The sequence below is a fragment of the Danio rerio genome, chromosome 9 (genome assembly GCF_052040795.2).
Source record: "Danio rerio strain M-AB ecotype USA chromosome 9, GRCz13ab, whole genome shotgun sequence".
NCBI classification, from domain to species: Eukaryota; Metazoa; Chordata; class Actinopteri; order Cypriniformes; family Danionidae; genus Danio; species Danio rerio.
The window spans coordinates 23,659,756-23,677,430 of NC_141029.1; the positions used below are offsets into that span (position 1 = coordinate 23,659,756).

General features: G+C 34.9%; 1 protein-coding gene and 2 long non-coding RNA genes across 6 annotated transcripts in view; 2 read left to right on the forward strand and 1 right to left on the reverse strand.

Moving 5' to 3' along the window:
• LOC147842346 (uncharacterized) overlaps positions 1-17,675 on the forward strand; it is a 55,347-nt gene that overhangs the window by 20,623 nt on the left and 17,049 nt on the right. The window contains exon 4 of one of the 2 annotated variants that reach the window (XR_015499375.1): positions 12,632-12,789. The exons of the other annotated variant lie outside the window; for it this stretch is intronic. This is a non-coding gene — a long non-coding RNA (uncharacterized LOC147842346). Of the gene's footprint in view, positions 1-12,631; positions 12,790-17,675 lie in introns of those variants that run through there. 2 annotated transcript variants of the gene reach the window in all.
• Positions 1,213-9,677, forward strand: LOC147842348 (uncharacterized). 3 transcript variants are annotated; one of them, XM_087267755.1, is made up of 11 exons: positions 1,213-1,421; positions 1,596-1,689; positions 2,806-2,899; positions 3,095-3,241; positions 3,316-3,443; positions 3,518-3,654; positions 4,844-4,937; positions 5,018-5,353; positions 5,446-5,623; positions 5,839-5,966; positions 6,404-9,677. In XM_087267755.1, exons 2-11 carry the CDS (start codon positions 1,678-1,680, stop codon positions 6,716-6,718), a joined length of 1,569 nt encoding a protein of 522 aa, XP_087123881.1. In that variant the 5' UTR covers positions 1,213-1,421; positions 1,596-1,677; the 3' UTR covers positions 6,719-9,677. The 3 variants fall into 3 exon arrangements, with proteins under 3 accessions (XP_087123881.1, XP_087123880.1, XP_087123879.1); XM_087267754.1 differs by having other exon boundaries at positions 1,614-1,689; XM_087267753.1 differs by lacking the exon at positions 1,213-1,421 and having other exon boundaries at positions 1,611-2,256.
• The window catches only part of LOC147842349 (uncharacterized), a 736,864-nt gene continuing 725,334 nt past the window's right edge, over positions 6,146-17,675 (reverse strand). The window contains exon 2 of the long non-coding RNA XR_015499372.1: positions 6,146-10,281. This is a non-coding gene — a long non-coding RNA (uncharacterized LOC147842349). The remainder of the gene's footprint in view (positions 10,282-17,675) is intronic.

Genomic DNA, 17,675 nt, shown 5'->3' on the forward strand with positions numbered 1-17,675 from the left:
AATTGTCCGTAGTGTATGAGTGTGTGTGGAAAAGAGTATGTATGGGTGTTTCCCAGTACTGGGTTGCAGCTGAAAGTGCATCCGCTGCGTAAAACATATGCTGGAATAGTTGGCAGATCGTTCCGCTGTGGCAACCCCTGATAAAGGGACTGAATCTATCGAAAATGAATGAATGAATGCACTTTTTTTTTTTTTTTTACAGAACTCCAAAGATATTGTAAAGATGACAACATTATGAAAGTCAATAGGGACTAAACAACTTCCCTTCACAATGCTAGTTCCTTCAAAAAGGCTATAAAAATTCTGTCATCATTTATGCATCCTGGTCTTTTTTTGAGTCACAAAAGAAGATGTTTAAAATAATGTTGGAAACCAGTAACCATTGACTTCCATAGTATTTGTTTTTACTACTGTTAATGTTAGTGGCTGCCAGTTTCAAACATTCTTCTAAATATGTTTTTTTTGTGTACAACATAACAACAACAAACACAACAACTACAAAAAAACAAAAAACCTCAAACTAAAACTAAGTCATGGGTAAGCAAATAATGACAGAATTATTATTTTTGGGTCAACTATCCCTTTAAAACCTTTAAAGTCTGTCAAACTCTTTGTCTCTCGTTTGCTTGTGTGTCCAATCATAAGAAAATATCTGTCGGGAGATTATAAAAGGGACACAATTTGATGGCTTTAGAAAGTGTAATTAAATGCATTTGTAGACAAAAGACTCTCTCAAACTGCATTGTGGTCTCACGCAAACTGGTTTGAGGGGATGAAATCAATGTAAAAAAAATCTTTGTTTTTCTCATTAGAAGCCGATGGTGGAGTTAATTGATTTGGAAGATGCTGCTTTAACAGCCGTCCTCGTTGATCTTGATAACGGTGCGGGCCGATACCTAACGAGGTGCTGCATTAATTGTCACCCTCCAATGACAGCGTTCATTTGCTGTTTAACTGGTAGATTGATGTATTGATTGAGTTGAGCCTGGGAATGAAGCTGAGCCACACAGCAAATTGTGAGGTGTTGAATTTCTGGTGTAAGCTCATGTAGTGTTTTAGTGTTAAAATCTAAGTGTACATATACTGTTTTTAACGCTGATGTGGGTTAAATTGTGACTTTAACAGTGTGTATTATTGGTGTTGCCTTTCCATACTCCTCATCGGTGTTAATTGAACATACGGGAACTTGAGGTGACTGAGTCAATACGGTCCGCATTTGACGATAAACTTTTCATTAATGGCTGCTCCTGCTGGACAGTTTCCTGCCGGAAACTTGACATAAAAGCAATCGAAAGACACGCGAGTCGGAATTTTTACATTTTAGAATTAAGAAGCCGGTTTAGCAACTTTAAAATCCGGGATTGTGGGACTATACCCGTGAACCATTACAGCATCAGCCACACAAAGCCATAGGTGTTGAGGTACGTCATTTTCCTCCTTTAATAGCACAAACATCAGTTTTTTTTTATTTGTAATGTTATATATACGCCTGGGCTACTTGTTAATTACACAAATTGTCCTAAATACTTTTGTAAAACCTTAATGTCACGAATCATTTTAAATGATTTTTGGCGCGGGATTCTACACCACTTCAGTGTATATTTTACATACAGGACCCCCTCGTGAGTCATCAACACGGAGCGGAGCGATGGCAGCAGCACGTTTTCCGCTCATTTAATGCCAAAACAGGTGAGTTGTTTTGTACGTGTTATCGAAATTATAACGTAGTAATTTTATTTGAACAAAGAGAGTATTGCAGAGTGTAACGTTACGCTTTCTGCCTTTAACGTTACTGCGAATGCCTCATAAAATGTCACTCATAAATTTAGTTTTAGACAGCTTTCCTATCTTTACACATGCTTAAAATCTAAATTTTTACCGTCTGTTTATTCGTTTGTGCGTAAATGGTATGGGTATGTTGTTGAAACTTATTTTAAATGTGATTGAATCAACCAATGCAATCCAATTTATTATTTAACGTCGCAAATTATGTGCTATTGAGCATTTTACACATGGTACACGATGTCTGTAAGTGATTCTGATTGGGAATGTGGAGAATGAATTCGTATCCTTACATGTATACCGTTAACAGCATTTCTTTTACGTTTGCCGTCAGCTAGTGCGTATAATTTTGAAAGATTTTAAGGCGGGTTAATGTACACTGATTTAGTGTTCCTTTTTTCAAACGGAGACTCGACGCCTTGCGTGTCACGCTGGAAAAATAACGAACTATGCATGAAGCAAGTAGAATCAAAAGTAAGTTTTTCCTTACCATTTTTGCTTGAAAACAAAATCATTAGCTTAACTTTAAGTTATACCGTTTTACATTAAGGATAGCAATTTAGTGTATGACGTCTGCTGCTGTGGTAAATGTTTTATTAATACTGCAAATGTTACTGATAATATATTCTAATATTCGTTTTATCATCTTTCTCCTGGAAAAGTCTAATGTTACTATTTACTAATATTATTTTTCATCGACGTTTGAAGGAAAAATGTACTAACCAGTCAATGTTTTTTTTATATTTCGAGTTAAAATCCTGCACTAAGACCGGTTTTGTGCAAAGATTTGAATCTAATGTTTTTCTTACTTGTCCAACTATTGCAAGAATCCACATAATGTTAAACTCTCCATATTGTGGAAAGTTGGATGTCTACTTTTACATGTCGTTAAAGAAATGTGGTAAACCAGACTTAGAATTTTGAAGAACATTGATATTTATTTATGTAAATGTTTTTCTTTTTTTGTTTGTTAGTGTTTATTACCCAAACTCTATTATAATCATATCCTTTATTTCTAACCAGATGATCAACAGAATGCTGTTTAAAGTACAGTATCAAGCTCGTAAGAGATACATGAAGCTTCCAGTATTGGAATATGATGCCCTTATACGGGAAGGTAAGTTCTCATACAATTTTTTTTGATACCTGGCATTTTTTTTGTTTTTTGGCTAATGTCTCTATATATTAGTTTAGCCTAAAACACGTTTAGAAACAGATATTATGAAACAACTGATGGAAAATTGTAATTTATTTAAATATTTGTTTTTCTATTCACCTAATTATATTATTTATTTTATGCCATTTTGTGTAGTCAAGGAGAAATTTGGTATATCTCCAGATCATACCATTTATTTGGCAGACGAGACCGGAACTGAAGTGGATGAAGATGTTTTTGCTGATATTATGGAACAAAAGCCTGACACACTTTGGACAATTGTTGATTCTATGGCTACAGAAGGTTTGCAAGGCTGCAAATGCAAATATGTGTGTTTTAAATAGTTATGTATTTGTAACATTTCATTTTCTTGTTAGATTCTACTGCCCCACCACCCTCTCAATTTTCAAGTGAAATGAAAACGGTGTCACCAACAGACAGCTGTGTTTCTGTTCTCTCAACAAAAAGACCTCGAACTGACGACCAATTTACTGAGGCCAAGGAGGTAGATTACATGATTAAAACCTATATAAATGTTGCCTTATGACATGATTTGATCAATTTATCTTTGTTTTTAAGCTTGTAAAAGATGTATTGGGGAAAAAAAGTGCAGGGGAGAAGATTTTTCAGGAGTACAGAGCAACTGGGAAAATCACAGATTCTACAAGGCGAATTCTTGTGAATGCTGTAGTTGGAGACATGATTGAAAAACATGGGTAAAGTATATAAATATAAGCTGTTTTTACAATGCATTGTCATCCCAATTAAAGGGATAGTTCACCCAAAACTGAAAATTTTGTCATCATTTACTCACCATTTACTTGTTTTTTTTCTTTCTGCTGAACACAAAAGAAGATATTTGAATAATGTTGTAAATATGTAATCATTTTCCCACTGATGGGTTGCAGCTAGAAGGGCATCCGCTGCGTAAAACATATGCTGGATAATTTGGTGGTTCATTCCGCTGTGGCGACACCAGATTAATAAAGGGGCTAAGCCGAAAAGAAAATGAATGAATGAACATGTAACCATTGATTGTGCTAAGGTAATCAATGGTTACAGAGTTCTAAAAGAATTTATTAAAACCACTAATTTGTGTTCACTAGAAAAAATAAACTCAATGGTTTCAAAGAACTTGAGGATGAGTAAATAGAGGAAATCTAAATTTTGGGGGACCCATCCCTTTTTAACAGACTTGAACATTCAAATCAAAATCTTTGAACTGTCTAGAAACTTGAGTCCAATTTTGCATATTAAATGGACATTTAAACTAAAACTGAAAATTTACTTGCTATTTGCTCACCCTTAAATAGTTTCAGACCCTTATGGCTTTCTTTATTCAGTTGAACACAAAATAAGAAATTTTGAAGAAAGCTGAAAACTTGTAACCATTGACTTTGTTAGTAGCAAATGCAAATACTATGGAAGTGAATGGTTACAGGTTTTCAACTTTCTTCAAATTATCTTTTTGTGTTCATAAAAAAAGTCTAGCAGGTTCGATAGAAGTAAAGTCTGGGTAAATGATTGTTAATATGTGGGGTATAAATGAAAATCGGTTGTACAAAGTGTGTTACCTTGTGCAGCAAAACTGTTGCATCACTTCACTACCTCATCATGGGATAGTAAAGTGTGCATATGTGCATTTCAGAATCTTTGTGACGGTAATTTATCTAAATACTTCTCACTCAGTGTCCTATTAATACTTTGTTTTTGGAAATGGTACTCTGCTTACATACTGTTTCATATGGTAGTATGTGTACTATGTGAGTTTGTACACAGCATAAGTTTGTATTGCTTGTTAAAGATTAAACTCTGCAGAAGCAGCACCCATGTTCTAGTTATTTGTTTTAATAAAGTACACAGTTTAATACATATTACACACTATAATTTTATTTATCTTCGTAGGAACATTCCACCAAAAGAAATAAGAATTAAATATGCTGTTGGAATAGTGACTCTGTTCCCCTCCCTCAAAGATCCCTACTCCAAAAGAGGCTATGTGAGTTGTTGTTTATTTTCCCTAAAAAAATAAATAGTGTCTTTTTAATTTAACTAAAACATCTTGTTTTTTTATTGCAGGAACATTTTTATGATCCAGAAGGTAACTCTGGATACATAGCCTGGAGACTGAAAACGGTTCAGCGCAACAGTCAAGTCAGTAGGACCAGCATTCCACAAGGCATCTCTGAGAGGAGGGGCCCTATCACTAAAAGAGCGTTTTTGACAACGGAGATACAGCTAGAGGGAGATAGCTGCCAGGAAGCCATTTCATTTCTAAAACACTGTTCTGATCTGGAGCAAGTGGCTGCAAAGATGAAATCTACTTTCCAGTATCGCCAGGAACTGATCCGCAATCCTGAAAAGTCGTCATCTGTTTTCAATATATTCCCTAGGTTTCTTGACACAAAAGGCCTGGTATGTGCTGCACCAACTGATGGTGGTTTAAAATGGATTTTAATCTGCTGATGTGACATGACATTTCTGTTTTAATCTATATAAAACATTAGGTGCTTCAAGACTTTGAGTTGCTGTTTGGAGTAGAGACTTCAGCAAAGCTTCTGGAGAAGTGGGGATCTTCTCTTAAACACAAAGTAATTGGAGAAGCCAAAACCCTGACCCAGTCATTTCATCTGAGTCGTCTGATCGAGTCTGCAGAGCAATGTGAAAGCAGTCAAGAAGTTACAGGTAGTTATTTATGTATCGCAATAATTGTGTGTTTCTTTTATGGCTTTTAGGCTTTATTATAAGTAATTTTAAGTCATACACATAGATTATCTTGATTTAATTCATGTAGATTGAAACAATTATGGGCCATGGTGTTTTCTGAAAGGATGTGATTAATCATATGCATTTGTTTTAAAAATAATGGGCCATGATGTTTTCCTTTTCTTGACTTTTAGAGTGGGACAGTGACATGTCTTCACTGTTGTTGCTTCTCTATCTCCTTCCACCACCTTCAAGTGGAAAGAAGAATATTGTAAAGATCAGTGTCCAAGAAGCATTAAACCACATAGTAAGGTTCCACAAGGTATGCTTTGTGTTTGGGTCGGACTAATTAGTGTTCCAAATGTTCTAAGATGCAAGTTAACAATGGATATTAACTTAAATAGTGGTAAATGATTGCAAAAAATAAAATAATTTAATAAACTAGGCACATTTTGCAATGACTAGTGCTGCACTGACCATGAATTTTCATGAACCATATGATTTGCGTTGTTTTTTTTTTTTTTTTTAAATAGCATAAAATAGTCTTGCATAACAATAATGTTGTTTATCACAATATATTGTACAACAAAAATTTGAATTTGTGACAGGCCTACTGTACACACTTTGTGGCTGAATTCAATCATTTATTTTGCAGACGTGTTTGGAGCAAATTTACGTTTGATCTGTAATTCTTAGATGTACATCATACCCTCTTTTGTAAAATACTAAAATTTTTGTTTTACTTTTTTTTTTTTTCAGTCCTGTTGCAGTTTCGATGACGTGCTGAGGGCAGGACAGACAACACAGCCGTACATCTTGGCAGTCGGAACTTTGAAGAATTGCATCCATGACTATTACATCATCGTGGATGGACAACTCATTCCCTGCAAGGCGATGTCCTCTCTGGCTGCTTTTGATGAGCTTTTCAAAGCACATTATGTGTTCGGGATTTCATATGATGCTGCTTTACACAGTATGTACACGTTTCTTCAAACAACGGTTTACAACATTGACGTTGGTGTCACTCATGAAAGCCCTCGAGTCAGGGATCTTCGAGCCAAGATTCTAAATTAGGACACTACTGCAGAGCTTAAAAATGTTTAGGTGCTTTGTTTGCAAGTTGACTTGCAGTACAGTCAATGATCTAATACGCCATCTAAAACTTTCTCATGCTTTTTATCCTGGCAGAAGATTACAGTTGGTATGCAATCAGGATGATTGTTGTCTAAGATTTGTTTCATATTCAGGGTTTAGAAAACATCTTCAACGTAGGCACAACAGTGAGCTCTCTGACATGTCTTTATTTGAATCCTCCCCGGCTCCTTCTGTTGAAAGTGGACCAGCATCTGTAACACAACCTTCCAACTTAGTTTCAGGAAATCCAGGAACATCTTCAAACACTGATGAGAGAAAGTTGAGAACCCAAGAAATGTGTGCATCAGTTATTGCAAAATTACAGAGTAGCGGAGTAGCCTCCAACGTAATTACATCAGTGGCTGAAAATATGGAAGAGCTTGTGAGTGAATTGCATTCAAACATCAGAGAGGATATTGTTCAGTTGGTATCTGATGATCACAGGTCAGATGTTGAAGAGTATTTTGACCATCTTGACAACCCATTCTCTAATTTCACAACTGAGACAAAATGGAAAAAGTATTTCTTTGAGAACTGGGGTGTTGTAGAACCTATTGAAATACCATTAGGAGTGAGATATGACAGTAGGCGCAATAGAACTACAGGCACATATGATCAGGTTCCAATTACTGATAAATTTGTATATGTTCCTTTATTGCAGACTTTGAAATTTATGTTCAAAAATGTAGAAATTCAAAAGCATTTTGTCCAGCCAAGTGAGAATGGAGAAATATTAAGAGAGTTCTGTGATGGTAGCTATTTTAAAGAACATCCTCTTTTTTCCAAAGAACAAAATTCTCTTCAGATACAACTCTTTTATGATGACTTTGAAACTTCGAATCCCCTTGGTTCTAAGCATGGAATCCATAAGATTGGAAGTATTTATTTTGTTTTGAGAAACCTGTCATCAAAGGTAAACTCTGCTTTAATGAATATTCATCTTCTGGCACTTTTTCACACACAAGATGTAAAGCGATATGGCTTTAATGCCATTTTGGATCCAATTGTGCGTGACTTTAAAATTCTTGAGACATCTGTAATTACATTACCGATCTCAGAGGATCCTGTCCATGGAACTATAGCTCAAGTAACTGGAGATAATTTGGGAATGCACACACTTTTTGGATTTGTAGAATCTTTTAACTCAAATTATTTTTGTCGTTTTTGTTTGATTGACAAATGTGCTTCACAGAATATTTTCTCTGATGACCACCCAGACATAATACTGCGTGACAGACTTCTACATGCTCAACATTGTCAAAGCCTCTTTTCAGATGCTGGTCCACAATCATCCTTTGGTGTGAAAAAAACATGTTTGCTGAATGAGCTACAGTATTTTAATATTTCGGACAATTTTGCATTCGATATAATGCATGATATATTAGAAGGTGTAGGACAGTTAGAAATGAAATTGCTTTTTAACCATCTATCACACAGCAGCATTATATCTTCACAATCTGCAAGCAATAGAATTTACTCATTTAACTATGGCTTTGTTGAACGTAAGAACAGACCAACAATGATTAATTTTGAACAAGCTGGGAATGGTTTGGGTCTCAATGCTATTCAGACATTTTGCCTTATTAGAAATCTGCCTTTAATTTTTGGAGATCTGGTTGAAGTTGGAGATAAACACTGGAGTTTGCTACTGCTTTTACTTCAGATAATAAATATTGTGTTTTCTCCAGTCATCTCAGAGGGCATGACTATTTATTTAAAGCATCTGATTTGTGAACACCACACACTGTTTAAAGAACTTTACCCAAGGAATCTCATTCCTAAGCACCACTTCATGACCCATTATTCCAGATGCATCAGGAAGATAGGCCCGCTGGTTCATGTGTGGGGAATGCGTTATGAGGCGAAACATCGCTTTTTCAAAAAAAGTGTGAAGAATTTCAAAAATATTACCAAATCTTTAGCGCTAAAACACCAGATGTGTATTGCATACCACTGGGAATCTCAGCCATTTAAGAATATTGACTGTGGGCCTACAACAAGCGTTCAGCTTTGTGACCTGATTGACTGTGAATTCATTGCAGAAAGACTGCAAATTGACAATGAAAGTAATGTAGATCATCTTTCTTGGATTACTTGTTTTGGAACTGAGTATCGGTCAGGCCTTTTTGTTTGTTCAGATTTAAGAGATGACATTCCTGTGTTCAGTAAAATTACTGATATTATTGCATTTGACAGTCAGTATTTTTTGCTGACATGTGAATTTGAAACTGTATGCTTTGTTGAACATCTTCACTCCTTTAAGGTTAAGGAGGAGCTTTGTAGAAAAGTTTCCCTTTTGAATGTTGAAACCTTGCGTTTTTTTAAGCCATTCGACCTTCAGATAAGTTATGGATTGGAGGAAAATGACTTTTATATAGTTCCTGTACACGTTTTCATATGAACCACTTTAGTTCAGTGATGGTACATTGCTGAGGCTTTCCTGTATGTTTAGATTTGAAAGATGCTATTTCTGTGCTCAGTAAAACGTCTGATATTGTTTGATGGACAGCATTTTTTGCTTGCTTATGAAATTGAAAGTGTGCTTTTGTTGAACATTACTAATTTCAAGGAAATCCCCCTTTTTGAGTGATTTTTGCTGTGGTTTTAATCCATGTATTTTTTTTAAACAACTGTATGCAAAAATTACTTTTATATTTTTATAAAGCATTTTGGTTCAGGAATGGGGCTTTAGCTCATGTTGTCTTGTTTATGTTTGGCAGTGACAAGTAAAATATTAAACATTTCCACTGCATTTTTTTCAATGTGACAAATGTTTGTCTAACAAATGACATTAATGACAAATTAAAGTTTTCAGGTATGAAATGCATATTCTGTAAAGTGATTTAATGTTGCCTGTGCTGTGAATTTTAAAGAAAATAAATTCTGTTTTGTAACTTTCTCCATGATTGCTTAATTTATGCGTTAAACACTTATTTTAATAAGGCTGTAACAGAAGAATTTATTTACATTTTGTTATTATTCCAGGGTGTTAAAATTTTCAAATATACACTTATCTTTGTGAGTTTCATGTGTGGAAAATGTTAATTTTTCTCATGTTAGTTCAAAGAAAAATAGAATTTATGCTGAATATGACCTGGCTATGGTGATGGAGTATTTACTATACACTATATCTAGTTTATAGTTTTTACACTCTTAGTGTAAAATTATTTACTCAGCTTCAGTGTATATATTCAACACTTTACAAAGAGTAACTTATACACTGGGCTGGTGGGACTCGTATATACACCAGAAGAGAGTGTAATTTAACACCTGAGGAGTTATATTTACACTGGACAATTTGCCCTGCAGGTGTTAAAAATGTTTAATGTGGTGTGCATTTTTACACTCTAAGTGTAAAATATTTTACACTGCAGAGGTGTACATATTCAACACTTTTCAAAGTGTAATCTGGACACTTGGCTGGTGGGACTCATATAGACACCAGAAAAGTGTTAAATTCAACACCTGTGGTGTAAAATGTACACTGGCAAATTTGCTGTGCACTGTTCTCAGTCTGGGGCTCTTGACGGACTTCAGCGATGAGACACTGAGGCTGTTGGGACTGTCAGCGTGCACGAGGGAGGTCTGCTCTGAATCTGACTGCTAATAAAGCGCCCTCATTCAAGAAGTCATCGGCTGTCGCTGGAACTCTAGGCTGCTTTTCTTATAAGGAAGGCTGTGCTCCTCTTTTCTGCCAGCGTTGGACGAGGTGGGGGAGACTTGTAAACCGTGAGCAATAGGGGGTCGATCTCCCCAATAGATGTCACGGATTTTAACGAGCAGTTTCAGCCCATCTCAAAAGACACGGAGCACAGCGGGGCGAACAAAGATGGTCTTTGTCTGGGTGTATGGATGGGTGGGTGGGTTGTGAGATCTGCGTTTGTGTGTGTGCACTTAAGGGAAAGTGAAGGGGTGTGTGTGCAGTGTTCCACTACTGTTACCTTCCAGGGGCTCTTAACACTGGGTATCTTCAGGAACCAAAGGGGTCACGAAAAATTCATAAGGTTGGAGATTTGAGCAGGATTGTTTTTACTGACGTTGCACTCTCTCTATGGTTGAAGGCTTGAACATGAATTATGAGTTCCATCTTAGCATAGGCACTGAATTTACTGTCTGGCTATTGCTGAAAATGTACTCATCATGATGTTGCAAAAAAAATAAAAATAAAAAATAAATAAAAAAACAATTATACAGTTGAAGTAGGAATCATTAACCCCGCTTTGATTTTTTTTTCTTTTTTAAATATTTTTCAAATGAAGTTTACCAGAGCAAGAACATTTTCACAGTATGTCTGATAATATTTTTTTCTTTTGGAGAAAGTCTTATTTGTTTAATTTCGACTAGAATAAAAGCAGTTTTACATATTTTAAAAAAACATTTTAAGGTCAAAATTATTAGCCCCTTTAAGCTATATTTTTTGATAGTTTACAAAAAAAACATTATACAATAACTTGCCTAATTACCCTGACCTGCCTAGTTACCCTAATTAACCTAGTTAAGCCTTTAAATGTCACTTTAAGCTGAATACTAGTGTCTTGAAAAATATCTAGTCAAATATTATTTATTATCATCATGGCAAAGATAAAAGAAATCATTTATTAGAGATGAGTTATAAAAACTATTATGTTTAGAAATGTGTTGAAAAAAATATTTTCTCCGTTAAACAGAAACTGGGGGAAAAAATAAACATGAAAGTTAATAATTTTTTTTTTGGGGAGGGGGTGTAATAATTCTAAGTTCAACTATATATAAATGTAGTTATTAAGTAAGAATGCTTGACTTGTTGACTGTTTGCACCGTCCATGCTGGACTGTATGTATCTAATTTAATCTAATTCTATACAATTATAAGTAGTTTTACATCAGAAGTCACACAACTGCATACTGTAAAATGTTATTACTATTTCTAATAAAAGTGTTCTGGTTAAAAGAAACTTTACGTTTTTGTTTTTTGGAAAGATGCCTTCTCTGCTTACCAAGGCTTTCTTTTACTTCTATGTATTTTTTATTTATTCCTGTTTTAAATAACTGCTTTTTATATGAATATATTTTAAAATATGATTTATTTAGTTAATGACAAAGCTGAATTTTTAGCATTGTTGCTCCAGTTTTCATGTCACATGATGCTTCAGAAATCATTCTAATGAGCTGATTTGGTGCTCAGGTTACTACTGTTGAAAATAGGTTACCATACCTGTCAACCCCCCTGTTTTTCCCATGTATTTTATCATTATATCTCACTATCATTGCATTAAAGTATTTTCTTTTGTATTTTTATTCTTTCAATGAAGGGTGGCAATAGATATCATCAAAGATTTCCATCTGTTTGTGTTTTATTTTAAACCATATTTTGTCTTAAATGAGCAGAAACAGTTAGGAAAGCAATCAAATGCTTTTATTATTAATTTTGCTTCATTAAAGTGATGCCTATTTAATGTAATGAAAAATTAAAATGAGAGATTCATTCGTTAATCAGATTCTATAATAATCCCTTAATTTCACATCTCAGTGTTGACAGATATGCAGGTTACATTACATTAAATTTGACATGCAAATTTAGAAAATTGACAGCCGTGTGAGGAACAGCTGATGGTGGCCATAGCAAAGACAAGCAGCAGAGGATCGTGAGTTCAGAAACACATAAATATAAAAAAGTGCTAAATAACTTTTTTATTTAAAATCTGCAAGGAATATAATCACCGGTTCATAAAATAAAAAATAAATAAAAACGTTTTCCTCAGACACATAACTAAATTTATTCATTAAAACAGCATAATCAAATGGTCTCATGATTTGTTAAATTATTTTTTTTGTTTTGGGGTGTGGGGGGGGTCACATTTAACGGCCAGGGCAGTGGAGATTACAGACAGGAAAGTGTGGGGAGCAGAGAGAAGAGAAGGATCGGCAAAGGACCTCAAGTCGGGAATCGAACTCAGCTCAATCCAATGATCCCCCGCGCTCTGCTAGTGTCTAAAGGGAAAGATGTTTACCGGAACCGGTACTACATATTTGGTGATGTACCGCATCAACGTCAACACGTTCAAGCAAAAGATACGAATCCAACACCATTCATTTATTTGACTCTGAGTCGACTATTTCTTTAAAGAATCAATAGATTTAAACATGGCACACTTACAGATTTAACCCTCAGCTGGATGTTTTCATTCCCTCAGAGCTGTTACACACAGCATAGAAGGTCATTTTCGAAAACCCATTAAAGTGGCTTTGTAAATGTATTACTTTATATTAAATGCTATGTATTAAAGTGTAGCACGTTAGTTTAGGTCACAACTCATGCTATGAACTACTGGCTTATTACCTGCCTATAAGATTATTAAGAAATGAATTGTTCATTAGTAGTTGTATTGTATGATTTTATTCTGCGTCCCTAATTCTACCCAAAACCTAAACTCAACTCCTACTAAATATTAATAAACAGATAATTAATAGTTTATAAACTAGTAGTGTTAGTTAATGGTTTGTTAATACCTAAACCACTTTTTATTTATCAAAGAACCATAAAAATACAATAGTCTCAACAAAAAATTGAAATTGATATCATTGTTATTGTATTTAAAAAATGCTAAATAACATTATTATTTACAATTTGCAAGAAACATAATCACTGGTTCACAGAATTTAAAGACTATTGTTTTACTCAGACATATAACTGTACTCAAACATATAACTGTAATTAAATCCAGTGAAACAGCATATTCAAATGGTCTCATGATTTGTTGAATTAAATTTTAAACAATGTTAAATAGTGTCGCTCATGCCATTTGACTGATGCTGTCATTAAAGCAACATGCAGCATACTATATTCTGTAATATAGATAATTCAATTCTATATTATTTTATGATATTAATAATAAAACCCTTTACTGAAATCACTGCACTGAATTATATATATTTTTAATTGAAGAAATGTCACTAGTGGTCTTACGCCCTTAATTGTGTCCTTTTAAAGCTTCACTTAAGGCAGCATGAATCATTTTAACACCGACACTGTAAGATCTGGCTTTGCACTCGTGTCCCTCGAGTTCAAAATGGGAATGGACATGTTTTAATTTTTTGCAGCAGTCCTTGAATCCCTAAATGTAAGCCTTTAGGGAATGCATGTTGGCAAGGCTTTCACTTTAATAGCTGTATTTTTGAGCTTTTAAGTACAGTTTTTTTAACAGCTCTATAGAAGCTGGAATAATACAGACCTCTGTTCATTCTGCAGACGAACTGGGTGGTTAATACTGAGGCTGAACAGAAGCATATGTGTATTTCATTCATTCAAGAGGCCTATCAGACCAAAGACCTGAACCTTATGATCAATGAGTGGATACTGAACATACGGTCCAAGGTTTAGTCCGATCAATGGCCACGCATTTGCCTGCATGGAGGACAGTCGGAGAGACAGGCAGGCTGACAGCTCTGTGTGTGTATGTGTGTGTGTGTGTGTGTGGCTTTGAGACTTACAAGTAAAAGAAATGCTTTACTCTTTCAAGAGCCGTGATTGGGCCTTGGGCAGGGAATGAGAGTCTTTCTTTTGTTTCGGGAGGATGTGGAGGTTGGATTCGCTGCCCTCCTTTATCTAATAGCGCAGGTTGGGATAAAATAGCCTTTGCGTAGAACAAAAGGTCCACTAATAAAAATGAAACAATGAGGGGAGACAAGCAAGGTCAGTGAACGGAGCGGAAGAGGACTGAGTATTTTCTGCTCTTCTGTCTATTTATCAACTTTTATTATCGCCGTTATTTGTTTTCAGCGCCACATGTGAAGATGAAAAAAGATGGAATGTACCTGCTTTGTAGGAAACTGTTTCAGGGTTAAAAGCACTGCATGTCTAAAAATTGTGCAGAGGAATGACAACAGTTTCAAAACTTTTCAGTCTGTTCAAAGACTGTATTTGAAGATATTTATGAGTAAATCTTTAGATGTTTGCTTTATAAGGTTGATCATTTAATCATGTTGATGTTTGTGATAAAGTTCGAACTCTGATGGCTGCATCTGTATATCCAGTGGTGAAAAGAGTAATGAAAAATCCTTCCTAAGTAAAAGTACCATTACTTGCTTAAAAATGTAGTGCAAGTAGAGTGAAAGTATCTGTTGTAAATATTACTCAAAGTATGAGTGAAAAGTAGACCTTTCAAAAGTACTCAAGAGTAATGAGTATTACGCTGTAAAAGGCTGCTGCATTTACATGTAATGTGTGGATGTGTGTAAACGTAACATTCTGTAGTGCAGTGGTTCTCAAACTTTTTTTATCAAGTGCCACCTCAGAAAAAAAATTGTCTCTCCAATTACCACCAAAATGACGAGGTAGATTAATTAATGGAGTTTGTGTTAACCACACACAGAGACTAACTTTATTTATTCTAGCTTCAAGCATGGCAAAGTTGCTTGAGTCTATTTGTGTCCTGCGACATTTGAATCACATCCAGATTAATTAGCTTAAATCTGAGGTAACAAATAACCGAAAGCCACTTTTGGTTAACAAAACAAACTTTACAAAACAATTGCTTAACAAAAAAAATAACATATTGAAAACATGCATTATTTTACACAACTACGAACACAGTTTTTAACACATTTGTGATCATTATTCTACCAATGATGCAGCATCGGGAGATTCCTGAGTTTGTAGTAACTGAAATGCCAACACAACAGTACTGGTCTGCAAAAGCGATTCTCTAGAGTGTATCTGCTCCCAATCGCCGCTGCCGTACACCTTATTTTTAGCATCTGATGACTATAGTAAACATGCTGATCACATATTTGTTCATGTCAAAGGGTTAAAAGTGTATTTTCATTGCGTACCACTAGAAGGAAGCCGTACCACAGTTTGAGAACCACTGCTGTAGTGCATTTAGTTATTGACCAGCAGACACACAACATCATAAGAAGTTTATATCAGGTTAGATTTAGGTTGTGATGTCAGATGACCAAAATTCAGTGTTTAGCCAGCGTCTAAGGATAACGTTATTTTGATGTTCAACAACGACATCAAATGACGTTGATATTTGGTTGATTTGAGGTTGTGTTGGAAGATGACCAAAATCCAACGTCGAGCCAACATTTTAAACCAACATCACATTAAGTCAAATCTTGACATTTTTTCAACAGGTATGGCAACCAAAATCCAAAATCTGCTAGACATCATCCACACAACAAGCTGTAACATCAATTGTTGATAATTGGTTGGACATTGGATATTGACGTCGGCCTGATGTTAAGTTCTGACATCAAACAAGTTTTGATTTCCAAACATGCATCTTGTGCTTGCTGGGTGTTTGAGGCCATTTCTGTTATCATCGGTAAACATCTGTCATCTTCTCCTCAGTGACCTGCATCTAAACAGTCTCTGGGTCAATGCGTGTAAAGATTTTGGACATCTTCTTGGACACTTTTAATGCTTCCAAACAGTTTGCTGCAATTATAAATCGCCCATATCTTGAGGTAGTTTAGTAAGATGTGATTTATCTCCTATGTGCGATTTGATTGGACAGAAATCACAGAACTGATTTTTAATCTCCATAGACAAGAACAAATAAAGTAGTGACTGCAGGCTGAGAGAAAGTGATGGAGTAAAAGTACTGTTACACTAAAAATGTACTCAAGGGAAAGTAAAAGATACATACACATTTTTAAAACCACTTAGTAAATTACAATTTCTGAGAAAACTACTTAAATGCAGTCATTTGAGTATTTGTAATTTGTTACTTCAGTCCACTGTGTATATCACATTAATGGCCAGATGATATACAAAATGCATTTCTGGGCTGGCTAAACCAAACTAGAGTCTCGCTTGGTAAAGTTTTCATGAAAAGAAAATCATAATCAAACTAAAGATGACTGCAGTGATCAAACGCACAACAAACTATTCATCTTGCAGGATCTTAAGTTACAATGCAGCATACATGCAACATATTCATATAAAATGTATGTGCTATATAAAACGAATTTCTTATTAAAACTAATATTGTACATGTTCACATACGATCAATGAAAATATGCAACATTTTTTTTTTCATTCAGCTCAACATAAGAAAGGGATCAATTAAAACATGATTTTTCTTAGCACTGCTTACAATTCAGCTGATAGTTTAACTTACAGGCACAATAAATTCACATAAAACACTGCCATCTTCAACATTCTTCATGAACAAATAATGAAATTGTCAATTAACAGTTTGCTAAGCTCTTTGCTGTTTGCCTTTTACACATCCTTTACTCTCTGGATTCTGAAGTTGAGCAAGTTATTGTTTTTGATGAGCATAAATTAAGGAATTCAAAAGTATGAATTCCTTACATTTTTGGTTACTAGATGCCCTTATAAAGTCAATATATTTCCTTTTTATAATTAGACATCTAAATTTAACTGGTAGTTGAGTCTAATATAATAATTTTCCACCTTTAATAGGCAGTTCTGAGCAGGTTTAATCTCATGCTATCTGAGATTTCCTACTCCTCTGAAGTCATAATTAGGAGTTTGACTCATTTAAATGCTTTGTTGTCACACAGATTTAGAAATTATGGAGGAAGCCGGGTTCATTTTGGCCGTTTCTTGGGAAATATCATAACCCATATAACCAAACATAATCGACCCTTATGATGTGCACTCTTAAAGGGATAGTTCAGGCAAAACTGAAAATTCTGTCATCATTTACTCATGTGTGAATTACTCAGAGTGCATTGATTAAATAAGTTGAATTAATCTGTGATATCTACATAGCCAACATTCTGATATCTCCAGAAATGGTTTTATTTGCTAACTTTTATATCAACCTCTGCATAAAATAATTAGTTTATCCAGTGTATTGGCATTCTTTCACGTAACAGAAATAACAATGCAGAAATGTGCAATGAACACTAATACTTTGCAGTCTACATGTGTTTGTTGCCTC

Excerpts from the sequence above, each read along its gene's own strand:
- LOC147842348 (XM_087267753.1), top strand. The coding sequence starts at position 2,155 with ATGTACACTGATTTAGTGTTCCTTTTTTCAAACGGAGACTCGACGCCT. Across the intron at positions 3,444-3,517 it reads AATTTACTGAGGCCAAGGAG|CTTGTAAAAGATGTATTGGG; the intron begins GTAGATTACATG and ends TTTGTTTTTAAG. Across the intron at positions 5,354-5,445 it reads TTCTTGACACAAAAGGCCTG|GTGCTTCAAGACTTTGAGTT; the intron begins GTATGTGCTGCA and ends ATAAAACATTAG.